Genomic DNA, 25,474 nt, shown 5'->3' on the forward strand with positions numbered 1-25,474 from the left:
TTTGTCAATACCCCCATGATCTTGATTACTGAGCTGGAAATCATTTTAAGTCTTGAAATCAGGTAGAGTGAGTCTTCCAACTTTATTCTTATTTTAGAATTTTGCATATCCTAAGTTATTTGTATTTCCATATAAATTTTAGAATCAACTTGTCATTTTCTACTTGAAATGTCAGGTAGAATTTTCATTGCGATTCCATTGAATATATAGATCAGTTCAGGATTGAATTGATCCTGAATTGAATCTTGAATTGATTGATCTTGAATTGATTCTAGGAATATTGAATCCTCCCAATCTACAAATATGGTATGTATCTCTATTTATTTAGGTCATGTTTAATTTCTCTCAGTAGCGTTTTGCAGTTTTCTGTGTAGAAGTCTTGGATTTATTCTAAGTATTTAATATATTGGCTTCCCAGGTGGCTCACTGGTAAAGAATCTGCCTGCGACACAGGAGACTCGGGCTCAGTCCCTGGGTTGGGAAGATCCCCCAGAGAAGGAAATGACAACCTACTCCAGTATTCTTGCCTGAGAAATCCCATGGATGGAGGCGCCTGGTAGACTGCAGTTAATGGAGTTGCACGAGTTGGACTTACTGACTAGTGACTTAGCAACTGAACTACCACCACATTTAATGGTATTAAAATAACAAATCCTTTGAAAGGTTCACTACCTCATAAAGAGAGAGACTGCAACAACTGTGGGGCGATTGTTATAACCAAAGTCAGGTGAAAGCCAACTAGTTATTCACAGTATTTGACTGGTAGCCCACTTTGTCAGTCTTTGGAAGAGTGACGTAATTTTTTATACCTTTTTTTTCTACAGAAAGTTTTGTTCAAACTTTTGAAAAAAATATTTTCATGAATCTTCTTTATACCTAGTGCTGGTTTAAGTTATTTTTTTTATCATAATGTTACTTATAGTTCTGATAAAGCTATAGATCAGAAAAGATATAGAGGACTAGACTTGAGATAGTATTTTTCTACTATTATATTGCTGGAAGCAGTATATTAATTAAGAGTATGGGCTCTAGAGTTAAGACTTGATTATTGGTAGGTTTTATGGTAGCAAGTCTGATTCTGTGTTTAATATATTTCTGATTTTGGCTTTAGCAATATGAATACTAATGCATAAAATGTCTGCTTATCTAAGTTAACATACAGTGTAGTGATAATAACTTTACAGCTTTGCTGATTTAATATAATCAGATCTCACACTTAGACTCTGCTAGGCAGGCCTCCTTGAGGTTCAATTTTTAATGAGGTGTCCCATAATCTGTAACACTGATTGCGTAATCCAATCATCACCCATATAAGATATGGGAAAATCTTCCCTGAAGTTATTTTGAATTCTTGAAAATATAGAAAAAGCATTATTTTTCAGCACAGAGATTGTCATCAAACTGCTGAAGGAAATCAGCATATTCTAGAAACTGTAGTTCATCCTTGAACTGCTTCTGGGTTAATCTGTATATAATTTATAGCAGGCACGCAGTATCTATGGTTCCTCAACAGCCGTGGACTCAACCAACCACTGACTGTGTAGTACCGTAGTACTACTAACTATTGAAAAATAGTAAGTATATAGTGTATAGGTACACCTGCACAGTTCAAATCCACATTGTTTACGAGCTAGCTGTGCTTATTCTCAGTAGTTTGAAAATACCTTGATTGCCTTATTTTTGATTCTCTTTTGTATAAACTTAGGATATATTGTAGTATATTGATAGCTATTCCTTGTCAGCTTAGACTCAGTTCATTGAAGTACCTTAAATATTATCTAATTATGTTCTGATAACTACCAGTTAACATTTGTTGCCTGGTTAAGTTATATTAATAGTAATACTGGAAAAATATTTTCATTTTATGGTACTTAAGAAAAGTTTAAGAGCCTCTTCATGAGATTGCAAGTGAGTTTCAGAATGTAATAAAAATGACTTATTATTATTACCTGTTGTTCTTAAAGTTGATGATTATTATAGAATTAAGTGGCTACGGTTTTAATAAAATGTAGAATTTTATCCACTTTGCCTTTTAATTATAATTTTTTTCTGGCTGTGGGTCTTTAGCAAACGTACTATTTTACTTCTATATAGTAACTTTTACCTGGACAGTAAGTACTTTTGACTTCCACAGGCATATACAAATTTTGTATTTTGATTCTGCCACGTTTTTACAGTTTGAACTGTTATCATTTAAATACTGTGCCATAATGTATATGATTTTTTCCTATGAGCATATATCATTTACTTCTTTTCTTATTAGTCTGTGCCATTTAAAGAGGTATATTACTTCACCATCACATGTGCCATTTCAGTTCGGTTCAGTCGCTCAGTCATATCCAACCCTTTGCAACCCCATGGACTGCAGCACACCAGCCGTCCCTGTCCATCACCAGCTTGCTCAAACTCACATCCATCGAGTCAGTGATGCCATCCAGCTATCTCATCCTCTGTTATCCCCTTCTCCTCCTGCCTTCAGTCTTTCTCAGCATCAGGGTCTTTTTCTAATGAGTCAGGTCTTTGCATCAGGTGACCAAAGTATTAGAGTTTCAGCATCAGTCCTTCTAATATGCCATTTTCCTGATGTCAAATCCTAATACTTTTCATTTGGCAATTATTAATGCAGAAAAGTAGTTTTGTATTTATATCTGGTAAAAAAGAATATATCATGAACAGGTTTCCCAACAAATGAAAGTTGAGTGATGTCACTTTCAGTGATTATGGACGCTAATGTGAGGATAGATACAAAGACAAAGCAGAACTAAAATTACAAGGCAATACTTAGATATAAAATTTAGATGATTCATAATGTGCTTATATTAATTGTATTTTATTATGATAAAAGTGAAAATGGTTAACATTATGACATAAAATAACAGCCCTCCCAAGGTTCCTTTGTTGAATCCAGTCTGAGAAACAATTGTCCTGGAGTATAGTGCAAAGAAAAAGAATTCTGCTGTAAGGTTTCCAAAACCAGGGATGAATATTCTTTTTTTGTGTTAGTAGTTGAGTTTAGCTTTGTATAATCAAATACTCAGCGGCAGTGATTTAAGCTACATCAGGGTTTAATCTTTCCCCTTATGTAACAAGGAATCTTAGGCAGTTCACAGCTGATGCAGCGGCTCCATCATATCACCAAGCTCCTCTGGCTATTGTTTCCCATCCTTAAGTCCTTAATTCCTGCTCCTGAGATGACCTCTGGGGACCCAGCCATCATGTCCTTGTTCCCAGTAGGAAGAAAGGAAAGGACAAAGGGAGAAAGGCAAAAACTGGACAAGTCTATACTTCTGAGGGCTTTGGCAGAAGCCCCACCCAGTGACTTCCGTTTGCATATCATTGGCTAGAACTGTGTCATATGATATTTTCCATATCAAAGGAAGCTGGGAAATATGTTTTAGGTTAGCATATTGCTGCCCCAACAGGCTGGGACTCTGTAATAAATAAGAGAGAGTGGATACTGGGTAGGCAAAAAGAAGTCTCTGCCACACTGAGCAGGTATGTTAAGAAAGCTCAAAAAACAAATACCAACACCTCCCCCAGTCTTTCTCTGCATTTCTACTTTAAAGTTATATGAAAGGAATATAAATGAAATAAGATCCTAAATTGCTAGATCATGAAAGAAGCATAACGATCACAGTCCTATCATTTTAGACTTAGAGATAATTAGTGAATTATTAGAGGCCGAAGACATAAGTTCCAGAACGAAAATTTGAAGTTCTTGACTCCCACACCAGTCCGTGTTCTTTTGATTTGTTGTGTCTGTGTGCTCAAACGCTCAGTCATGTCCGACTCTTTGCGACCCCGTGGACTGTAGCCTGCCAGGCTCCTCTGTCCAAGGGATTCCGCTGGCAAGAACACCCGAATGGTTGCCATTTCCTCCTCCAGGGGATCTTCCCAGTTTGTGCTGCTTCATAAAATCTGGTTGTTCATGTATTACTCTCCTACATACACACGACAGCTGTGTTTCTGTTTACACCCTTGGGGAGAAAGTCCTCTTATCCCTTAAATGATTACAATAAAAGTCATAGGGAATTTCATGTTTCTTATTTGAGGGTCTTATATGTTCATTTTGTTAGTGTGGATGGTGCTTCCAGTATTTATACATTTATTCATTCACTCTTCATTCATATATTCAACATCTGCAATAGATTATGAGATCTCAAGCACAACCATATCTTATTAGTTTCTGTATCCCTAAGTAGGTCCTCATTGATGAATGAAAAATTGTGTCATAGTCCCGGTCCTTAGGTAATCCTTAGGCAAGTCTGGGAGATGGATAAGAAAGTCAGTGATGATGGTACAGTAAAGGCCAAGTTCTTTGAGATGATGGAAGTACAGGAAGAGAATCTAAAATCTCTGAGGTGCAAAGAGGATCTAGAATGACTTCAACAGAAGGTGGTCCTGAGGTCATCCCTGAATGGGTTTTCCAGGTAAAGAAAGAGGAAGGCTGCATATCAAGGCACAGCAAGGTTTTAGTGGCCCAGGGGCAGTGAGAAACTGTGTTTAGGGAGGAGGAGACCACGAGAAATGTGAGAGAAGGCCACAGTAGAAAACGAGGCTTGGGAGGTTGACTGTGGCCATAACTGTATTAGAGAGGCTGTAGCACACACGTTATGAAACATGTTAAAGGGTTTGACTTTACCAGACTCTGCTGATGGTGTGCCGTGGAGGCAGGGCAGAGAATAGAGGCTCAGATATACCCTTTCATATGGTCACATGGCACTGCAGTTGAACCGTGGCACCTTAGTACAGAGCCCACTACCAGCGAGGTGCCTCTTGCTACTCCGGCTGCAGGTGACCAGGGAACACACATCAAGATGCTTGTTTCTTCTTGCTGGTTCTTCCCAGGGTCTTCCTTTTGACAGAGCCTTGTTAGACGTTTCCAGTCACACACGGATTCCATCTGTACTTTTTTTCACTTTTTTTGCCTGTTATGTTGTCCTTACTCTTATCCAGTCAAGGGCCCGTGACAATTATTCTTTTTGACCTCTGTCCAATAAAGAATGACTTATTTCTATTTGGTAGGTGGTTGTATGTATAGGAACCAACTTGTGTGTATGGGAACCTAAGATGGTAAAATATACTGGATAAATCTTTTTACCTCTGAATTGTGAGATGAAGGCAGTGTTTCAGGAATTTCAGACAGCAAGAAGATGGGAAGCCTGCTCCTAAGACTTGGTTAGGGTCTGGCACCTGGCCTACCCATCCTTGCTTCTGGTCTGCAGCCTGCCTGCACCCCATCCCAGCAGGGGCCTCTAGTGGCTCTCCTTTCGGTCTGTTTTCCCTTCTCTATTAAAAGATTTTTCTTCCCCACATCTCAGATTTAGCCCCACATTTTCTTCATGGACTCCCAGTAATGCCATTTGTTTTCTGGTATCCAGTAGAAAGCAGCCAGACTTCCCTTCTCTCCCATCCATCCTAGAATGGATCTGAGCCTTTGTTGACTCTTCCTTTAGTAGTGAAGTTTCCGGTGGTGGAAGGTGAAATTGGAAGTTCATCCTCCTGGTTAATTGAACCTGTCTCTCTGTAACTTTGAAAGTAAAATGTGCTATGAAAAAATTCACCTCTTTTTTATTGCTTGTTATTTTTTCACTTTTTTTCTTATGTAGATATTATATTAATAACAATAAAGGAAATAACAGAAAATTCTCAAATCCCACAGCCAGAAACCATAAACTGTTTTTACTTTTTCCCTACATTCTCTTCCAGATCGTATCATACCCATGTACATGATATTAACTATTACTTTTATTGTGTGCCACCTAATCATAGTTCCAGGAAATTGAAGTGATTGAGATCTGGGAATATATCGGGTAATAATGGCTTCTTATTTTGATTATTTCCTTTTAGGAAAGACACTGCTGATCCTGTAACATGGAGGATTGCCTTCATACCTCATCTGAGAATCTATCCAAATTGGTCAGCTGGGCCCACAGCCATGGGACCATTTGCAGCCTCATTCCAAACCTGAAACATTTACTTTCAGAAGGTTCCCATGGGAACCTGACAGCAATGTGGGGCTGTAGTGCAGGCCATGCTTATCACTGGCCACTGACAGCTACTTGCAGAGCTGGCTCCCAAGAAAGGGTCTGTTTCCAGGATAACAGAAGTTTTAACTCTGATAGTCCCAGTATAATTGGCGTACCCTCTGAGACTCAAACTAGCCCCGTTGAAAGGTACCCTGGGAGACCAGTGAAAACGAAGCTTGACTGTAATCGGACCAGAGACTCTTGTGACTTCTCTTATTGCAGTGAGCCCTCTGAACTGGATGAAGCTGTTGAAGAGTATGAAGATGAAAACACTCTGTTTGACATGGTTTGTGAGTCTTCTGTTACGGATGAAGATAGTGACTTTGAACCCCAACCACAGAGGCCTCAAAGCATTGCGCGAAAAAGGCCTGGAATAGTCCCATCTTCTCTCCATTCGAGCTCCCAGACTCAAATGATTGATGAATGCAGCAGTGATGTCATCATTAAGAAGATCAAACAAGAGATTCCCGAAGATTACTATATTGTGGCAAATGCAGAGCTGACTGGAGGGGTAGATGGACCAGCCCTGTCATTGACACAGATGGCAAAACCCAAGTCTCAGACTCATGCTGGTCCCTCCTTAGGGTCTGCTAAGCTGATCTCCCATGTAGCATCCGCCATCAGCACAGAGCTGGACCCACATGGTATATCCGCATCCCCCTCTGTGGTGTCCAGACCAGTCGTCCAGAAGACCACCAGGGTATCTCTGGCTTCACCTAACAGAGGACCCCCCGGTGCCCACGGCACCAGCCAGCATGTGGCCATGCAGATGCCCGTGAGCACATCTCATCCTAACAAACAGATCAGCATCCCTTTGTCTGCCCTGCAGCTGCCAGGACAGGATGAACAAGTTGCTTCTGAAGAGTTCCTGTCCCATCTGCCCAGCCAGGTCTCCTCCTGTGAGGTGGCCCTTTCTCCCTCAGTTAACACAGAGCCAGAAGTGAGCTCCAGTCAGCAGCAGCCCCCAGTCGCTCCAACCATAACCACCGAGGCCACGGCACAGTGCATACCAGGTATGGCGCGTGAGGCGACAGTCCCTCGTTCACATACATCAGAGAATTGTGCGCCGTCAGCACTCCTAAAACCGTTGGCCCAATTTGCTAGAATTTGGGCCTTTGTTACTCTCAGAAAGATAGAAATAATGAAATTAATATATTCAGGTGATATAAAAAGGAAATTCATCATCCAGTCGGTATACCTCAGGGCTGAGAGGACAGCTGTAGGATTGTGCTCTTGATATCACATGGCTAGATTGAAGGTTTATATTTGATCTGAAGCTGAATTTTTATATAGTAAAATGATTTTTGAAAGCTTTGCTCTCCTATCAGTATCAAGGTATTTGGTTACAGTTTTGAAGTAAAAATGATGTTGGGTTAGGCATATAATGAAAATAAATCTAATATTTTTTTTGGCCAATATTATTTATTGAAACCAATTTAGCACTTTATTCATTTTAGTGGTGTGGCAATTTAAGACAGGATTTTTTTTTTTAATCCAAATATATCTGGAAGAAGTAGTTTATCTTTTTTCTCAATATATAATAATCAGATAACTTGGATTTCTGAAATACCTGGATCTAGCTAGAATGGATTGAGAGAAGAAAATAGTTACATGAGGCCCCTGTCTGTAATTCTAACATCCTAAACGTTCTGTAATTCAAGCATTCAGTATTTATTTGATCTGAGGTATTTTTATATAGAAGGGGTTTGAGTGTCATGCCTTTGGGTTCATGATTCAAATCTGATAGGCCAGAAGCAGAAACACGGAAGGGATGAACAGACATGCAGAGTACTATGTGGAAAGCAGACGTTCGTGGCACACTTTGGTTTCAATTTAGTTCTTCTCATAAAGTCATGTATTTTAGGAAAAGCTTCTGGAAGCCTGAGGTATCTATGCTTTTACCCTCTAACTTTCTGAAATGACATTGCTTTGCAAACATGCTTTCCCCATTTCAGTGTCAGCCTTAAGAGTCCAAAAGGAAATCTTCAGTTTATGATTTCCAAATACAATCTTGATATTAATAATAAAATATACAATGAAAATACTCATATCTGATTCAGAATTATGGTTTTCAGTTTATTCATCTTTCTCTCTTTTCAAAAGAACAGCTTTATTGAGATAAAATTCATGTACCTTAAAATAACTCTCTTAAATTTTTACAATTCGGTGGTTTTTGGTCTATGCACAGAGTTGTGTAACTATCGCCACTGTCTAATTTTGGAATATTTTCATCACCCCAGAAAGAAACCCCATCCCTATTAGCAGTCATCTCCCCTTCTCACAGCCCCGTCAGCTGCTAATCTACTTCTGTCTGTAGATCTGCCTGTTGTACATGTTTCAGATAAGTGGATTTTCATTCTCTGGCCTTTTGTGACAGCCTTCTTACGCTTAGCATAATTGTTTTAAGGTTAAGTTATGTGGTAGTGTCTGTCAGCATTATTTTCCATTTCATTATCAAATAATATTTCACTGTATGGATAGATCACATTTTGTTTTTCGTTTATCAGCTGATGGACACTTAAGTTGTTTGCATTTTTTGGCTGTGGTAAATATTGCTGCGAATGTCATTTATGTACATGTTTTTGTGTGGACATATGGACACGACTGAGCGACTGAACCGAACTGGCGTTTTCATTTCTATCGGGCAACTGTCTAGAAGTGGAATCTCTGGGTCATATGGTAACTCTATGTTTAACTTTTTAAGGAGCTGCCAAACTGTGTTCCAAAGCATCTTCACTATTTTACAGTCTCACCAACAATTTTAAATGATTCCTGTTTCTCCATATGCTCACCAACACTTGTTTTCCATTAAAAAAAAAAATTATCCTGCTGGGTGTGTGAAGTGGTATCTTCTTGTGGTTTTAATTTGTATATCTTCTTTTGAGAAAAATCCATTCAGATCCTCTGCCCATTTTCTAGTTATGTTGCCATTTTATTGGTGAGTTGTAAGGGTTCTCTGTGAATTCTAGCTTTAAGCCTTTTATTAAATATATATTTTGTAAATATTTTCTCCCATTCCTTGGGCTTTCTTTCCCTTGTCCTTCCTTTCTTGTTTCACTTCAGTCACTTAATCACAAAATGGTTTTTGACCTAATCTTCACATCATTAGACACAACATTGTCTTTATTAGGCTGGTGAAAGTTTTTTCTAAGAAATCTGATTCTTGATATCTATAGGATATAAGTAGTACCTTTTCACTTAAATAGTTGTGAATCTAGTTTATTTGTCCCCCTCCCCTTTTTGCATGTGAAATAGGAGACAGCCTGACAACAGTTTCTACATTCTACTTTATGTTTGAGGGTGGAATTCAGAAATGTATCTTACAAAGTGGTCCAGTATAACAAAACAGCTTAGTAAAACTGCCGTTTGTGTTGTATATCCTAATAAATTAACCATGCAAAAAGCAAGTTGCAAGATTTCCTTGCATCTGTCTAGTGGATATTGGCCCACTGTACGTGTGTAGTAAATTAGAAATTAAAACTTGAACTAACTGTAATAGGAATTTCCTAAGGAGTGATCCTGATATCTTGATCCATTGTTCCATGAAGGATGTTATATTGTTAGGATATTATTGGCTTTAGAGAAACACTTTCTGAACTAGAAGCATCAGTGAGACAAATAAAAATCTGATTGATACTTTTCTTTAATGAGAGATATATAAAGTTAACTTACAATTTACCTTTGTTCTGTGGAGCCCAAACTATGTTCTGTGCTCTTAAATTTTTTATTTATTTATCAGTATTTTTGTGTTTTGCATATTTGTAATAAAATGAAGTAAAGTGAAAGTCGCTCAGTCGTGTCCAACTCTTTGCGACCCCATGGAACATAGCCTGCCAGGCTCCTTTGTCCATGGAATTCTCCAGGCCAGAATACTGGAGTGGGTAGCCATTCCCTTCTCCAGGAGATCTTCCCAATCCAGAGATCAAACCCAGGTCCTCCCTCATTACAGGCAGACTTTTTTACTGTCTGAGCCACCAGGGAAGCCATGATAGTAATAGAATAAATTTATTTGAAACATAGATTTTTTTAAAAAAAGAAATTCAGAATTCAGCACATCCATCGCTTCTCGGCCTTTTGGCTAAGATCAAGTGTAGAATTCATCACATCAAAATGTATATGCAGATGGACTATAAGCAGTTAATATGTAAAGCATGCTTAGGACTAAGCCAGGAAAGGTTCTAAAAGAACTAGCTGAAAGCATCATCGGGTACTTTTAAAATGGATGTTATGTACGCTTAAGTAATTATCAGATCATTGTAGAAATACTGTGTATCTTTGAATAATATTTTTAAAATAAATAATTTGACAAATAACTATTGAGTCAGCCAGAAATAAAAAGAAACTGTCCCTTTTGTTTAGTTTTACTGATACCATTTAAATTCTATTTCCTGGGAGTACCCTGGTGGTCCAGTGGTTAGGACTCAGTGCTTTCACTGCCATGGCCCTTGGTTCAGTCCATGGTCATGGAACTAAGATCCCATAGGCTGCAGCATGCTCCCTCCCCAAAAAAATCTGTTTCCCTATTGGAAAGCCATTCTTATTTCTATTCAGAACTAAACTCACAGTGTTATAAAATGTTAACAAGGTGTGGATAAAATTACTAATTTTCATGTTAGCTCTGTTATAAAGCTCAACTCAAATCTTAGCAGTCGTGCATAAAGAGGACATCCATTGTTAGAAGAATTGTCTATCTCCAAGTGGTTTGGATTCTATTAATTTTTGAGATTTTTATGTAAATTTGGAGCACTTGTCATAAATTTAAATTTTTATTGCATTGTAAGTTGAGTTTTTAATGTGTATATTTCTTAAATATACGTATATGCACACAGCTTCCTTTATGATTTTGTGCAGGAACTCTCCCTTTTTTTACTGAAGTATAGTTGATTTATAGTATTGTGCCAATCTCTGCTATATAGCAAAGTGACTCAGTTATACACATACATACATTCTTTTTTATATTCTTTTCCATCATCTTTTATCACAGGATATTGAATATAGTTCTCTGTGCTACATAGTTGGACCTTGTTATTTATCCATTCTAAATGTAATAGCTTCCTCTATTTGTGTGCTGAGTCGCTCAGTCAAGTCTGACTCTTTGCAACCCCATGGACTGTAGCCTTCCAGGCTCCTCTGTCCATGGAGTTCTCCAGGCAGGAATACTGGAGTGGGTTGCCATGCCCTCCTCCAGGTATCCTCCCAACCCAGGGATCGAACCCAGGTCTCCCACAGTGCAGGCAGATTCTTGACCTTCTGAGCCTCCAGGGAAGCCCTACCAGCCCCGGTTCCCAGTCTGCCCCTCTTCCTCGCCCCGCCCCCTTGGCAGCCACAAGTCTGCTTTCTATGTCCGTGAAGCTGTTCTGTTTTGCAGGGAGGTTCACTTGGGCCATACTTTAGATTCCACATATAAGTGATCATATGGAATGTCTTTCTAACTTCAGTTAATATGGTAATCGCTAGTTGCATCCATGTGTGTGTGATAGTTGTTTTCAACTCTTTGTGACTCTGTGGACTGTAGCCTGCCAGGCTCCTCTGTCTGTGGGATTTCCTAGACCAGAGTACTGGAGTGGGTTGCCATTCCCTTCTACAGGGTATCTTCCTAACCCAGGGGCTGAACCTTGGTCTCCTGCATTGCAGGCAGATTCTTTACCGTGTGAGCCACCAGACTGCAAACAGCATTATCTCATTCTTTTTTATGACTGAGTAGTACAGCAAATCTGGAAAATTCAGCAGTGGCCACAGGATTGGGAAAGGTTAGTTTTCATTCCAATCCCTAAGAAAGGCAATGCGAAAGAATGTTCAAACTACCACACAATTGTATTCATCTCACATGCTAGCAAAGTAATTCTCCAAGCCAGGCTTCAACAGTATGTGAACCGTGAACTTCCAGATGTTCAAGCTGGATTTAGAAAAGGCAGAGGAACCAGAGATCAAACTGCCAATATCCGTTGGATCATTGAAAAAGCAAGAGAGTTCCAGAAAAAATCTGCTTTTATTGACTACGCAAAAGCCTTTGACTGTGGGGATCACAACAAACTGTGGAAAATTCTTCAAGAGATGGGAATACCAGACCTCCTGACCGGCCTCTTGAGAAATCTGTATGCAGGTCAGGAAGCAACAGTTAGAACTGGACATGGAACAACAACTGGTTCCAAGTGGGGAACGGAGTATATCAAGGCTGTATATTGTCACCCTGCTTATTTAACTTATATGCAGAGTAGTATAGTATGTCATACAAAATGCTGAGCTGGATGAAGCACAAGCTGGAATCAAGATGGCCGGGAGAAATATCAATAACCTCAGATACGCAGATGACACCACCCTTATGGCAGAAAGTAAAGAGGAACTAAAGAGCCTCTTGATGGAAGTGAAAGAGGAGAGTGAAAATACTGGCTTAAAACTCAACATTCAGAAAACTAAGATCATGGCACTGGTCCCATCACTTCATGGCAAATAGGGAAACAATGGAAACAGAGAGTTTATTTTTTTTGGGCTCCAAAATCATTGTAGATGGTGACCGCAGCCATGAAATTTTAAAAGACGCTTGCTCCTTGAAAGAAAAGTTATGACCAATCTAGATAGCATATTAAAAAGCAGAGACATTATTATGCCAACAGAGGTCCATCCAGTCAAGGCTATGGTTTTTCCAGTAGTCTTGTATGGATGTGAGAGTTGGACTATAACGAAAGCTGAGTGCCGAAGAATTGATGCTTTTGAACTGTGGTGTTGGAGAAGACTCTTGAGAGTCCCTTGGACTGCAAGGAGATCCAACCAGTCCATCCTAAAGGAAATCAGTTCTGAATAGTCATTGGAGGGACTCATGCTAAAGCTGAAACTCCAATATTTTGGCCACCTGTTGTGAAGAACTGATTCATGGGAAAAGACCCTGATGCTGGCAAAGATTGAAGCTGGGAGGAAAAGGGGATGACAGATCATAAGATGGTTGGATGGCACCACCAACGAAATGGATATGAGTTTGAGTGGGCTCCGGGAGTTGGTGATGGGCAGGGAAGCCTGGCGTGCTGCGGTCTGTGGAGTTGCAGAGTCGAACACGAGTGAGTGACTGAACTGACCTGAGTGTTGCATTGTATCCATGCACCACACTTTTTTATCCATCCATCTGTCAGTGAACATTTAGTTTGTTTCCGGTGACGTGTCAAACTCCTACCCTGGAAAGGATACCGAGACAAGTTCTACACAGACCACACAGCTGACTGTGGGAGTCACATGGGAGTATTCTTCCAGGGCCATTCTGGATTCTAATCTTGAAAGAGACAGCACACCAGAGATACCTACTACTTTTTTTTTTTTTTTGGAAGTTGCTCAGTCATGTCCGACTCTTTGCAACCCCATGGACTATACAGTCCATGGAATTCTCCAGGCCAGAATAGTGGAGTGGGTAGCCTTTCCCTTCTCCACATACTACTGTTTATGTAGGGTGAGTTTTTGTTGTTTTTTGTTTTTTTTGAACATTTAGTTTTCTTTGTGAGGCAGATAGAGGAGTTGTTTATATATATATATCATTCATATGGTGGATGTACTTTAACAGTGTTCTAATCTAAGGGATAAAAATGTGCATAAGTAAATACATGCTTATGTATTTACTTATGTATTTACATGCATATGTATGCATGCATATACACACAAACGTAATTTTATACAGTTCTTTATTCCACAAGAAGTATATGACTCTTCTTATCAGATGGACCAAGACTAAATTTGGTTTCTTAGGCACAGTCTTTCCTGTACCTTCCTGCAGGAAGACCTGCAACACAAATTCTGAAAGATAAGAGAAGTAGAATTAAAATTCAGGCTTAGTTTATACCATCATTTCCCTCCTTGTTATAAAGGGGTGCTTATCTGAGGATTGATATGGCAGGGAGTGTGGGCACTGAGATAGTAGAGCTTGACCACTCAGTTTGGGATCAGATATGCCTAGGTAGATTCCCAGCCCTGTCTCCTACTGGCCTTGTGACCTTAACTCGGTTCATTTCTCTGAGACTCAGTTTCTTCGTTTGAGAAGTAATAGCAATGGTCTGTCTCACAGGATTGTTTGAGGACCAAATGCAAAGCACAGGGGAAGCACTAAAGAGAGTGTGTGACATATGGTAAACATTCCATGACCAGTAGTCTCCATCATTCTTGTTTTCATATCATCGCTGCTATTACTGGATTGTCCTCAATACTCTTGAATAGTCAAGTAGATTCTGATTTTGTGCATTAACATTCATTCATCTACTAAAATGGTCCATGAGCCAGTATCACCTGGGTTCTTACTAGAAATGCAGATTCTCAGGTTCCACCCCAAACCCACAGAATCAGAATTTGCATTTTAACCATGATGTCCAGGTAATATGTACGCACACTGAAACTTGAGAAGCAGGGATGTAGGTTCCACATTAGATGGCACATTGTTACTCCTGCTGACTGCACAGTTACTTTGAACACTTTTCCTGTTTGAGAGAATTCCCTTCTTTGTGTATCTGTATACCCCATTGGAGAGATCAGAAACTCTTTTCCTAGTTGATATTTTAGTGAGGGCACAATCTTATGACTGAGGCTTTGCCATTCAAATGCACTCACTCTAGACTCTAATCAGAAATACCTAAAACTTCCCTGGCTGTCCAGTGGTTAAGACTCAACGCCTACGATGCAGGGGGCATGAGTTCAAGCCCTGCTAGGGGAACTAAATTCCCACATGCTGCACAACATGGCCAAAGATAAATAAAGAGGTCCCTACAGGAATCTGTTTTATAAAATACAGTCCAATTTCTAGAGGCAGCAGGAATAGGATTCCACCCTCCAAGGCCTAAGCTGGAGTTTGGTGGCTGGTTTGTCTCCACCAGGGCAAATCAGTGGTTTGACCACCTCCATATCTGGTTTCTTGGTGTTCTGGGAAATTATGTGGCCTTTATTAAATTTTTTTCTGCCTAAACTAGCTAGATTGGGCTTTCATTGTTTTAAACAAAGAAGCTAGAGAAATATAACCTCTGGATAATTTTACCCTTGAATTGCCTTCGGTAGTGAATGGTAAAAATATGGAAAGTTTGGTAAGATCTAATAAGGGAAAATGAGCTTTGTTTCATTAGGCCTCTTGTTGTTTAGTTGGTAAGTCATGTCTGACTCTTTGTGACCCCATGGACTGAAGCATTCCAGGCTTCCCTGTCCTTCAGTATATGCTGTCTAGGTTTGTCATAGCTTTCTTTCCAAGGAGCAAGCGTCTTTTAATTTCATGGCTGCAGTCACCATCCCCAGTGATTTTGGAGTCCAACAAAAATAAAATCTGCCACTGTTTCCATTTTTTTCCATCTATTTGCTATGAAGTGATGGGACTGGATGCCATGATCATAGTTTTTTGAATGTTGAGTTTTAAGTCAGCTTTTTTACTCTCCTCTTTCACCTTCATCAAGAGGCTATTTAGTTCCTCTTGACTTCCTGCCATTAGAGTGGTATCATCTGCATATCTTAGGTTGTTGATATTTTTCCCAGCAGTCTAGATTCCAGCTTATGATTCATTCAGCCTGGCATTTCGCGTATTTTAAATAAGCAAGGTGACAGTATACAGCTTTGATGTACTCCTTTCCCAATTTTGAACCAGTCTGTAGTTCCATGTCCCATTCTAACTCTTGCTTCTTGACCTTCTTACAGGTTTCTCAGGAGGCAGGTAAAATGATCTGGTATTCTCATCTCTTTAAAAATTTTCCACAGTTTGTCGTAGACCTCTTAAAAGAAGGTAAGTGGACTAGATGCTTACCTAGTTTATTCATGTACTTCTCTTGTAATGCTCAGGGCGGCTTAATGGAGCTACCAAGCACCCTTCTCTTGAGTCCCAACGCATTGTGCACAGTACCCATGCAGTCGTGTGTTGATAGGTAGCCAATGTTGAGAACGTATCCGGGGGGAAGTTAAATACCTGCTCCCGGGAGTTTCCAGGACTCACTGCTTGGTATTTGCAACATCATCTAAAAACAATGACTTTGTTCCATTCAACTCTTCACTTACCTAATTGCACAGGGAACAGGTCCCTCTCTCCCATTATGATATGGACTACATGTCCACAGGAAGAAAGAGCAGATCAAAACCGTGATGAAACTGCATGTCCTTAAACGTGTTACTGACACTATGAGCCCGTTAAGACATTTCTGTCAGCACCCCTTCCCATAGCCTTTTGGAGGCTACCTTCTCCCCTTCAGCTCAGTGTCACGAGTCTCAGTTGTTTCTGTACGTGAAGATCACCACCTCTTGACTGTCCTGCCTGAGTGTCACAGGATCTCCTGTCCACTTCCTAAGTGTCACAGATTCCCTGCTCCCCAGCTGGTCAAAGGGCAGTTCTCAGAGTGGTGGTGGTGGTGGGAGTTGTCTTAGGTCTTATCATGTGTAATAGAACACTGTGATCAGAATGAGTTTAAGGAACTGGGGATGGTGGTCTCCAGCCTCTGGCTGAGGGAGGAAACCTCTGGCTGAGGGACACTTTCCTCCTTCCTTCTTTCCTTCCTTTTTTGCAGTTCTTAGAAAAGACAAAAGTTGTGGTTTTAAGTTAGTTTTTAGGCTTGTTTTCTACACTTGGGGAAGGATGGGGAGGAGATAATGTGATTAAGTACATATACTCATTCTGTTCTAAAAAAGAATTGATTATATTGTCATGTCTTTTCAAAGTATTTAGGTTTTTACAAAGAAAGTTTTACCAAGGCAGTAATGAAAACCCATTATACCTTATGTAATATAGTTGATAACTTATATATAATTTATTATAAAGCTGTAATAATTAAAGTGGGATAGTCTGACCAAAAAGACAGACAAATAGAGCGATGGAACAGAGGAGAGAGCCCAGAAGCACACCTGCACATGTATGGGAACCGTATGTGAAAGAGGTGTCATAGATCAGTGGCAGAGGATCCACCAGACAGTGGATGGCATTGCACAATTGGTCTCTCATGTAGAACTAGACAAAATTAGATCCTTACCTCACATCAGGCATGAAAGGAAGTCTCATATAAAGATCTAAATATGAAAATATAAAACTTGAAACAGCTTTAAGGAAATCTTGCTAAGTGGCCTTGGTGTTGGGAACAGTTTTTTAAATGAGACATGCAAAAAAAGCACAGACCATAAAGGAAAAGATTGAAAATGCTGACAGCTATTAAAATCTTAGCTGGGACAAGGGGTATCGTAAAGTTAAAAGACAAGCAATAACCTGTGTGATGATTTTAATGCACATAACCAAGAATATTCATATACAGATTATGTGAAGAACTGCCACAGATCAGTAGGGAAAAGGTCAAATAATCCAGTAGGGAAATGAGCAAGGGAAATGAAGTGGCACTTCTAATAAGAGGAAACCCATATAGTTAATAAACATATGAAAAATGCTCAACCTCACCGATAATCAAGGGAATGCAAATTAAAACAGCAATATGGTACCATCAGAAAGGCAAAAATTATTAATTTTTCTCCAAATGTTGCTTCAACTATGGAGAACATGCTGGTGGCAATATAGCTTGGCACATCCACTTGGGAGAGCAGTTTATAGTATCTTATAAAGTTAAACGTGTGCATATCATACAACCCTGGAGTCCAGTTTCTAGGCACCTGTCCTAGAGAAACTTCCTCACATGTAAAAGGAGAAAAGTACAGGGGTGTACATTGCAACTTTCTTTGTGATAACAAGGGAAAAAAATCGGCTAACAACCTTAGTGTCTGTCAGAAGATAGATTGTGATATATTTTTCAGTGGAATATATACATCAGCCAGATCTGCATTAATTAGTATAGATATATCTTTGAAATGGAGTTGCAGAATAATATATAGAGCTCCATACTTTAAAACGTGAATAGACCTCCCTGTGTGTTGTTGTATGTTACACTCTTACCTACCACATGTGGTTATGAAACGTAGGCTGGAAGGAGACATACCAGTGACGGTGTGTGCCTTTGGGAGAGAGGAAGGATGGCATTGAGTACACAGAAACCTGAACTGTATCTATGATGTTTTCTTTTAAAACCATGGAACAGATATTACATTATTAACATGTATTAAATCTGGCAGAAACACGAGTTCATGTTACATACAGGTTACAGAAGCACGGTGCTTCGTTATGAAAATCTGGGCATACAGCTGCCTAGATTCAAGTCCCAGCTCTGTTACTTATTTTCTGGGTGACTTTGGCAGGTCATTTAACCTCTCTGTCTCTTAAGCTTTATCATCTGTAAAATGAAGAAAATAATGGATCTATTCTCTAGGGTTGATATAAGGGTTAAATTAAGCCATATAAAGCCCTCTGGTTCATTGGTAAGCATAATTTAGTATTCCTCATACTTTTCTGTATGTTTTTAAATGTGAGTACTTCTATCATATAGCTCATGAAGCATCAAGTTGATTATGGGATATTTATGAGGTAAAGGCATTATGACATTATTGTTATTACTGAATATAGAAGGTTTTTTGGTAAGAAAGCAAACTTTACTAACATTATCTCCCAATATACTTGTTTATAGACAAAGAATTAGAGAATTAGTCTCTCAGATTTCACTATGGCTTTCCTCCTTATGATTATGATATGATGGGTGAATTATTTTAAGTTCTTCTATTGGAATGAATAAAACCCACAAAAGCAAAATGTCCTGTATTATCTATATACATATATAGCACTTTCATTTCTAGGATCAGCACTACTTGAGTTCCGTGAAGAAGAGATTGTTTCCTTTAGTTTACTGACTGGAAGTGAGGTACTAGATGATTTGCTTAGAGTTCCAAAAGTGTAGTTTCCTACTTTTTATCTGAGGGAGAAAGGCTTGGTACTTTGGTCCCTGGTCCCTATCTCTGGTTGCCTTGGCGTAGGAATAGCCCACACCAAATTGTTTCTTCTCCCCTTTCTTTCATTTTTAGGTCATGCCTGTCACTTTTCCAAAGTTTGGGCTGCTAGAGTATGTCATAAAGCGATTATTTTTTCTGAGAATCATTTTTAGGAAGACCTAGGGTTTAATACAGCGGAGCCTGGTGGGCTGCTGTCTATGGGGTCGCACAGAGTCGGACACGACTGAAGCGACTTAGCAGCAGCAACAGCAGGGTTTAATAGAAGGATTCGCTTAATCAGAAGCAGGAAACATGTATCACGGTCTCTTTTTCTACTAAGCCTCTGGACCTTCAGTTTATTAAACATTTATTGCAAGATCTGCTCTGTGACAGGACTAGTGAAAATACAAAGATGAATGGCAGATTCCCTGACCCCAGAATATCGTTGTGTAGAGAAGGAGGCAGACAGACCAACAAGACCATATCTAAGGTATATAAAATGCCGTGGAACACATGAAAAGCAGTTGTCTTAGCCTTTTGGGACACAAGGAAGTGTATTTCAGGGTGATGGAACAGCATGAGCAAAGACATTAGAGCATGAGCACGTGCAGGGAGGAAAAGCTCTGAGTGTGGTGTAAGTAACTTTCACAGAGGTCAGCAGAGTTGCTGCTGGAAAGAGGACTGGAGCCACCCATGGAGGACTTTGCACATGAAGTCACAGACTTACAGGGAGAGCAGAGGAACACAGTTCCTCTGTGTGACCTTAGAAGATCACACTGATAGCAAGGGGGAAGTCGGGACTGGGACTCAGGACTGTTTTACCGGGTAAAACTTGCAATAATTCAGATGGGAGATGGCAGTAAATGCTCAAATGAGGCAACAGTAAAGGCACTGGAGAGGAGGAGACAGGGAGATGATTTGGAAATTAGACTTGATGACTTCTGAGTGTTTGGCCTCTTGTGATCTCTGTTGCCACTCTTGTATTCTCTGTCCAAGGCGCAACACTGTTTTAAGTGACACTGAAAGATCTTCAGGACCCAAAATATTTATAATATATTCAAAGTTCTCTGTATATCGGATGAAACAGCCATTAAGAATTCTGAAACGTGCCATGACCATTTATTCAACAAATATCTATTGGAAGCCTACGAAGTGCCAAGCCCAGGTTGGGTGCTGCAGTTACTCAATGAACAAGTAATGAACAGGACAAAAACATAATTCTTGCTCTGCCTGCCCTCTAAATGGGAGACAGACATTTTAACTCTTCCTCTCTCAAAACATTCCTAATTAAAAAAAGAAAAAGCAAAACCTTGTCTTACATTTCCTGAACTAAGATGCTGTTAAAAAGTGACTTTATAAGACTGAATTGTTTGCCGTTAGATAGCAGCATATTTCTGAAGACAGGGGTGATAATATGGCTAAAAGTGGTTAAGTGAACAGTTAGGCCACCATGATAAATGAAAGGAAGGTCTTTCTTAGCTGGGAATTAAAAGTACAGTAGCTACAGGCAACCTATTTCACATCATAATTTATTGGAGACACTTTCTACATACCTAAAAATAACATGAACTTAGTTAAACTTGTAATATTGCTTATTTTTACAGACAACTAATGATCTATCTTTAAGAATTACAAATATAATTACAAAACTAGTTTTCTGAAACGCAGAAGTGAAAATCAAGTTAATTGCTCTCAGTTGTACAAATGCATAATTTTCTGAGAAGTTAATCAGTTTTATCAGCTTTTTTTCCAGGGCTTTACTTCGTTTTTAAGTATCATTTGTCTTAATATTTTACAGGAAAATCTTCCCAGTTGACTTTTTATTTATTTTAAATAGAGGCATTTTTCTATTTTACCAGTAAAAGTAGCAAAAACTGTTGTTTTTATATAGTTAAAGCTCATCAGCATATGATTGAGACCTCCCAGATATGAAAAATGCATCCAGATACAGCAGCCTAGCAAATTGCTGTAAACCTGAAGATCTAATTCTCTTCATTGAATCTGGATTTGAGTAAGACTGCTAGGAAACCAGGCGCCAGTTCAGAATTGAGGAGGCATTGACCTTGATTATCTAGCCATGGTATTCATTCCTTGTGGTCTGGAGAGATGAAATAATGTACAACCCGTGGGCAGACAAGTCAGTGTCAGAGTACCGCAGTCTTACTTAGCTTCAGACGTCATCCCTGTTTCTGTTTTCCTGTGAGAAGCAGCGGACTCCTCCCGCTCCTCCCAGATTGAGCTGCCTGACCATCTTGGATCTCAGCAGGGGTGGGCAGAGTGCAGGTGACCCACTGTAGTTTAGGCCCATCTTTCAGTCTGGATCTCATTTATATAACTAATGGCTTGTGTTCCCAGGGGTATATTAGACCCAGAAAAAGTATTTATATAACATGGCAAAAATGATGAGTTGTGCTTCTGTGACTGCAAGGTGATTTTAAGCTTTGTTTTAGGTGAGAACAGTGATGAGTACGGTGATCAGAGTAAATCTGACTTAATGATTGATGAATCCTAGGTGCTTTATTGACTTCAGTTATGATACACATAGCAGCCTGATTCTTCAGTACTGCCTAAAAACTTTGATTGCTTTCTTAGACAAAAACAATCATTTTATTGCCTTTTTCAGTGTTCTTCATTTTTGTCAAAGTTATTAATGTATTTGACAGTCCAAAAATGCTGAACAATAACGGTCTCACCTCATCTTTCATCACCTCATAATTCCACTCTTCAAAGGAAACTTCTTTTGAGTCTATTTTCAGTTCCCAAAATTTGAAATAAACTGTTTATACTTCTGTTTCTTGATTTTTTTTCTTGGTTTATCAACTTCAGAAAATACCTTCAGATTCCTTGTTATCATTGATGAGGATTTAACTCAGTTTGTATTATAACGTCATTAAAACACACAGTTACCAACAGAAAACTAAAGATAATGAAAGAAGAAATAAAAATGCTTTCTCAACACAAGGGTGAAAGTATTAGTGCTCCTATGCTGCCTTCTACTATTCTCCCCCTCTTCTTGTCGTCGTCTTAACTTCACAGGATTGTCAGTATTTTCATTTTCTTCTGTGGCCATAACTAGTCTTTTCTTCTTTATCCTTAGGTTGACTATAAACATCCAAAACCATTTATATTGTTTTGACAGTGTAAATATTGTGCATAACTATTAGTGTTCTAAGATTGAATTACTTTTCATCTTGATGAATTTCACAGCATTTGGGACACTGAAAGGAGAATGTTCCTAAGGGCCGTTATGTGGATTAATGACTTAATCCACGTAAAGAGTTTAAAACAATGCCTGGTACAGAGAGTTAAGTTCTCACTAAGTATGTCCCAGCATAATTTCAGAGATGTTAAAATGCAAAGAAGTGCATCTTATAGTCAGTGAAATACGGTATTATTTTAGTTTGGGGGTTTTGTGTGTGTGTGTGTTTTCCTAAAATTTTGGTAGCATATTTTGACAAAAGAACAGTGTGCTCTTAACACACATCTTTGTGGTCCCTCCAACGTTCCCACATTGGGTCTTCAGCCTTGCTGCTGCAGTTTGGACAAGTTGATTTAATGTAATCCTGAGGTAACCCTCCCACCTATCCTGAGTTTTCCCCTGAGTTATAACCACTGCTCTCTTGATTTCATGTTTCCCTTTACTTTCTCCTTTTTTTTTTTTTTTGGTGGAGTTCATCAAATAATGGATAGGTGGGAAGTAAACTTTGAGTCTTTAAATTGCTGAAAATTCCTTTCTGAAATAACTTTTGAAAGTTTTCCATTAGTATTTGTTTATTTTATGAAGATTATAGTTACAATAATCTATGAAATCTTCTTTGAGAATTTAAATTCTATTTTAAAAAATTATTTTCTGTCTTTGAATTTTCTTTCCTTTATTTTCTGTTCCTTTTTCTTCTTTCTTCTCTTCAGTGCTGCCACTTTTCTCCTGATGCCTCATCTAATTGTTCACATTTAAGAACACAGGACAGGAGTCTGGCGTCGGTTTCTTCTATAGTTGTATAAATAGGTTTGCTTCCCCTCGGTCCTTTCCAGGCAGGGCTCTTTGTAGAGAGAGGAGCTGGAAAATTGGTGACTGGTCAGCAGGCCTCCAAAGACAGGTCTCAGACACCAGCACCCACATTGGAGGCCTCGGCTCTCCCACCGTGACGTGTTTGTTCAGTTTTCTTAGCAAAGTTTTGTCTGGCCCTTTTAGCATCTGCAGTTGTGTAAACAGGAGTACCTCCCTCCGTGTCCTTGGACATGCAGGCCTGTTCCTGTGGTGGGGCTGGAGCCAAGTTCAGGGCCCCTTCAGATTTTCCAGGGGCACGGATGGGAGTATCTCCTGCCAGGTCCCTATGTCAACCTGACTGTTGGTGACTGTGGCTGGGATGGGCCAGAGCCCTGTTGCAGGCCCTTTCAGAATCTCCAAACTAAGTTGTGTGGGCTTCCCTCTGGGGCTCAACACCACAGCCAGAGAAGCTGGAGGCACTTAGGGTCCACAGCCAGAACCAAGGTCTGTACGCTATTACCCAACCTATGGGTGGGTATGATTCCTCCTGCATCTCCTGGCATATAGTGCCGGTGACAGGATCAAAGCCAGATGAGGGTGTAGCTGAGCCCCTCACGATATGGAACTGTTTCTCGCTCTGTAACCAGGAACATAGTTGGCGAGTCAACCACCTAGGCGCAAGCTTGCCTTCTCAAAACAGCCATCCTTGGTCTTGGACTGTACCAGGGTTTCACAATCTCTGACCCAGTCCCAAAGCTCCCACAGAGGCACTTTTGTACATGGATAGATGCCAAATTGTTGTTGGCAGACAGGGTGGGGATGTCTTACTTGGCCACCTTGCTTTGCCACGCCCTGAGAAATTTAAAAATTAGATAATTTAAGTATTACTTAATATTTTACCTAACTTCATTCAGCAAGAAAAAGGATCTTTATGATCCTAGAATGTGTTGTGCCTGTAAATTTGACTTTAGGGTTTGGTTCAATGAATAAGAAATACAAATTTCTTAATACCTGAAATGATATTTTATATAATATTTTTAGTCTCTGGAGTATATTCCGATTTATGTTGCAAGTCACTAGCTTTTCAACACCATACTGTTATAAATACTGCTGCTAAGTTATTATTTTATATAATGGAAGACAGCCATCTCATTGTTAAGAAAAGGCCTTTATTTTCCTTGTTTGCCTGTACTTATAAATGTGCAATAGAAAGCCAACCCATATAGATAAATATTTAAATTTTTATTTTATAATGAACTTCTCAAAAATATGTTTTGTTATTATCCATTGGCTCAATTAAGAGGAATTGGCATCTTCCTATCCAATGAGTTATTACTTCTTGGATGGAATCTAATGACTATTAATAGCATCACTCAGAAAAGGAGGAGGTAATTTATTAGAGTTTTGTGCATTTTCACTTTTACATGTTATCTGTTTTCCTTTACTCTATGTGCCATACATCTTTTGTTTCCGAGTTGATGAATAATTCTTTTGTGGTTTTTACTGTATTGTTCATTTTCAGTAAAAGATACTGTTACAGTTTGATCCTTATTAATTAAGATATGCAGTTCTGTAAATTGCATGAAAATTTAAAGGAAGAAATGGTTTCTAATAAAAAGTTTTCTGTAACCATTTCCATTGTGATATACCATTTCATCTCCTAAATTCATCAAATGTTGCCTCATGTATTGTGCTTGAGTTTGTTCTCACTCATTGAAGCCATAGAATTTTAGCAAACTCATGAACAGTCACTTTTCAGATACTCAGTACTGACATATTGATGAACTGTTAACAAATGGTGATGACTGTTTTACTTTCAAAATCCTCTTCAGTAGGCAGGGTCATATACGGTTAGCTCTCTGATTACTGCATGCAGAATAGCAGTCATAATAGCTAATACTTACAGACTGCTTATTATCTCACTAATTACTTCTGGTAACTCAGTTCTCACAACTCTGAGAAGTTAGGACTATAATTAACTCCATTTCGCAGATGAATAAACTAAGGGAAAGAAAGATTGAACTTGCCCAAGGTCGTACAATAAGAGGATGGGAGAGCTGGGATTCTCACCCAGGCAGTCTGGTTCCCGAGTTTCATGCTCTTCACCACTAGGCTTACTGACCGTGGCGATTCTTCTCTTACACATTTCAGCATTCATCATTTTAGCGCTTAACAGGCCTCTTAGGATGTGGACCAGTTTTCCCTTAGTTTTTTTCATTTCCCCAAAACTTTGCCAAAACTTTTACTCTTCTTTTTTAGTCCCAGTCTCCATCTGCTTTTATTGTCTAATTGTCTGCACCAAAAGGGGATGAAAATTAAAGTGCTTTAACAGTTGAGGAGACATGTACAGATGTGCCTAAAACAGTGCCTATCGCGTTGAAGCACCAAAAATATTTTTATTAAGTGGTGAACCAAGTATGCAAATACTAAAATTTCCAGAAAGAAAATAAGAGATAACGTTCATTTCCTGTTTCTTTTCGGAAAATTCATTTGGGCTGCTGTGTGGAAAACAGCTTGAAAGGGGGCAAGAATGGACATAGGGAATTCTCAATAGCTAAGGAAGGAATTTCTGTGAAATCAGTGGATAATAAATTCATTGCCAAACTCTTATTAAAATCTTAAAATATGTCATTTCAGATGATCAAAAGGAATATGTCAGAAATAGTAA

The 25,474-nt window shown here is 39.1% G+C and overlaps 1 protein-coding gene across 2 annotated transcripts in view; it reads left to right on the forward strand.

Moving 5' to 3' along the window:
- Positions 1 to 502: 502 nt before the first annotated feature.
- The window catches only part of KIAA1958 (KIAA1958 ortholog), an 84,803-nt gene continuing 59,831 nt past the window's right edge, over positions 503 to 25,474 (forward strand). For both annotated transcript variants that reach the window (XM_088838279.1, XM_088838278.1), the window contains exons 1-2: positions 503 to 636; positions 5,851 to 7,042. In XM_088838279.1, the coding sequence (XP_088694405.1) occupies positions 5,875 to 7,042 (1,168 nt within the window). In that variant the 5' untranslated portion in view covers positions 503 to 636; positions 5,851 to 5,874. The remainder of the gene's footprint in view (positions 637 to 5,850; positions 7,043 to 25,474) is intronic.

This window comes from Moschus berezovskii, chromosome 7 (genome assembly GCF_049115385.1).
Source record: "Moschus berezovskii isolate FMDL1 chromosome 7, NW_MosBer_1.0, whole genome shotgun sequence".
Classification (NCBI taxonomy): Eukaryota; Metazoa; Chordata; class Mammalia; order Artiodactyla; family Moschidae; genus Moschus; species Moschus berezovskii.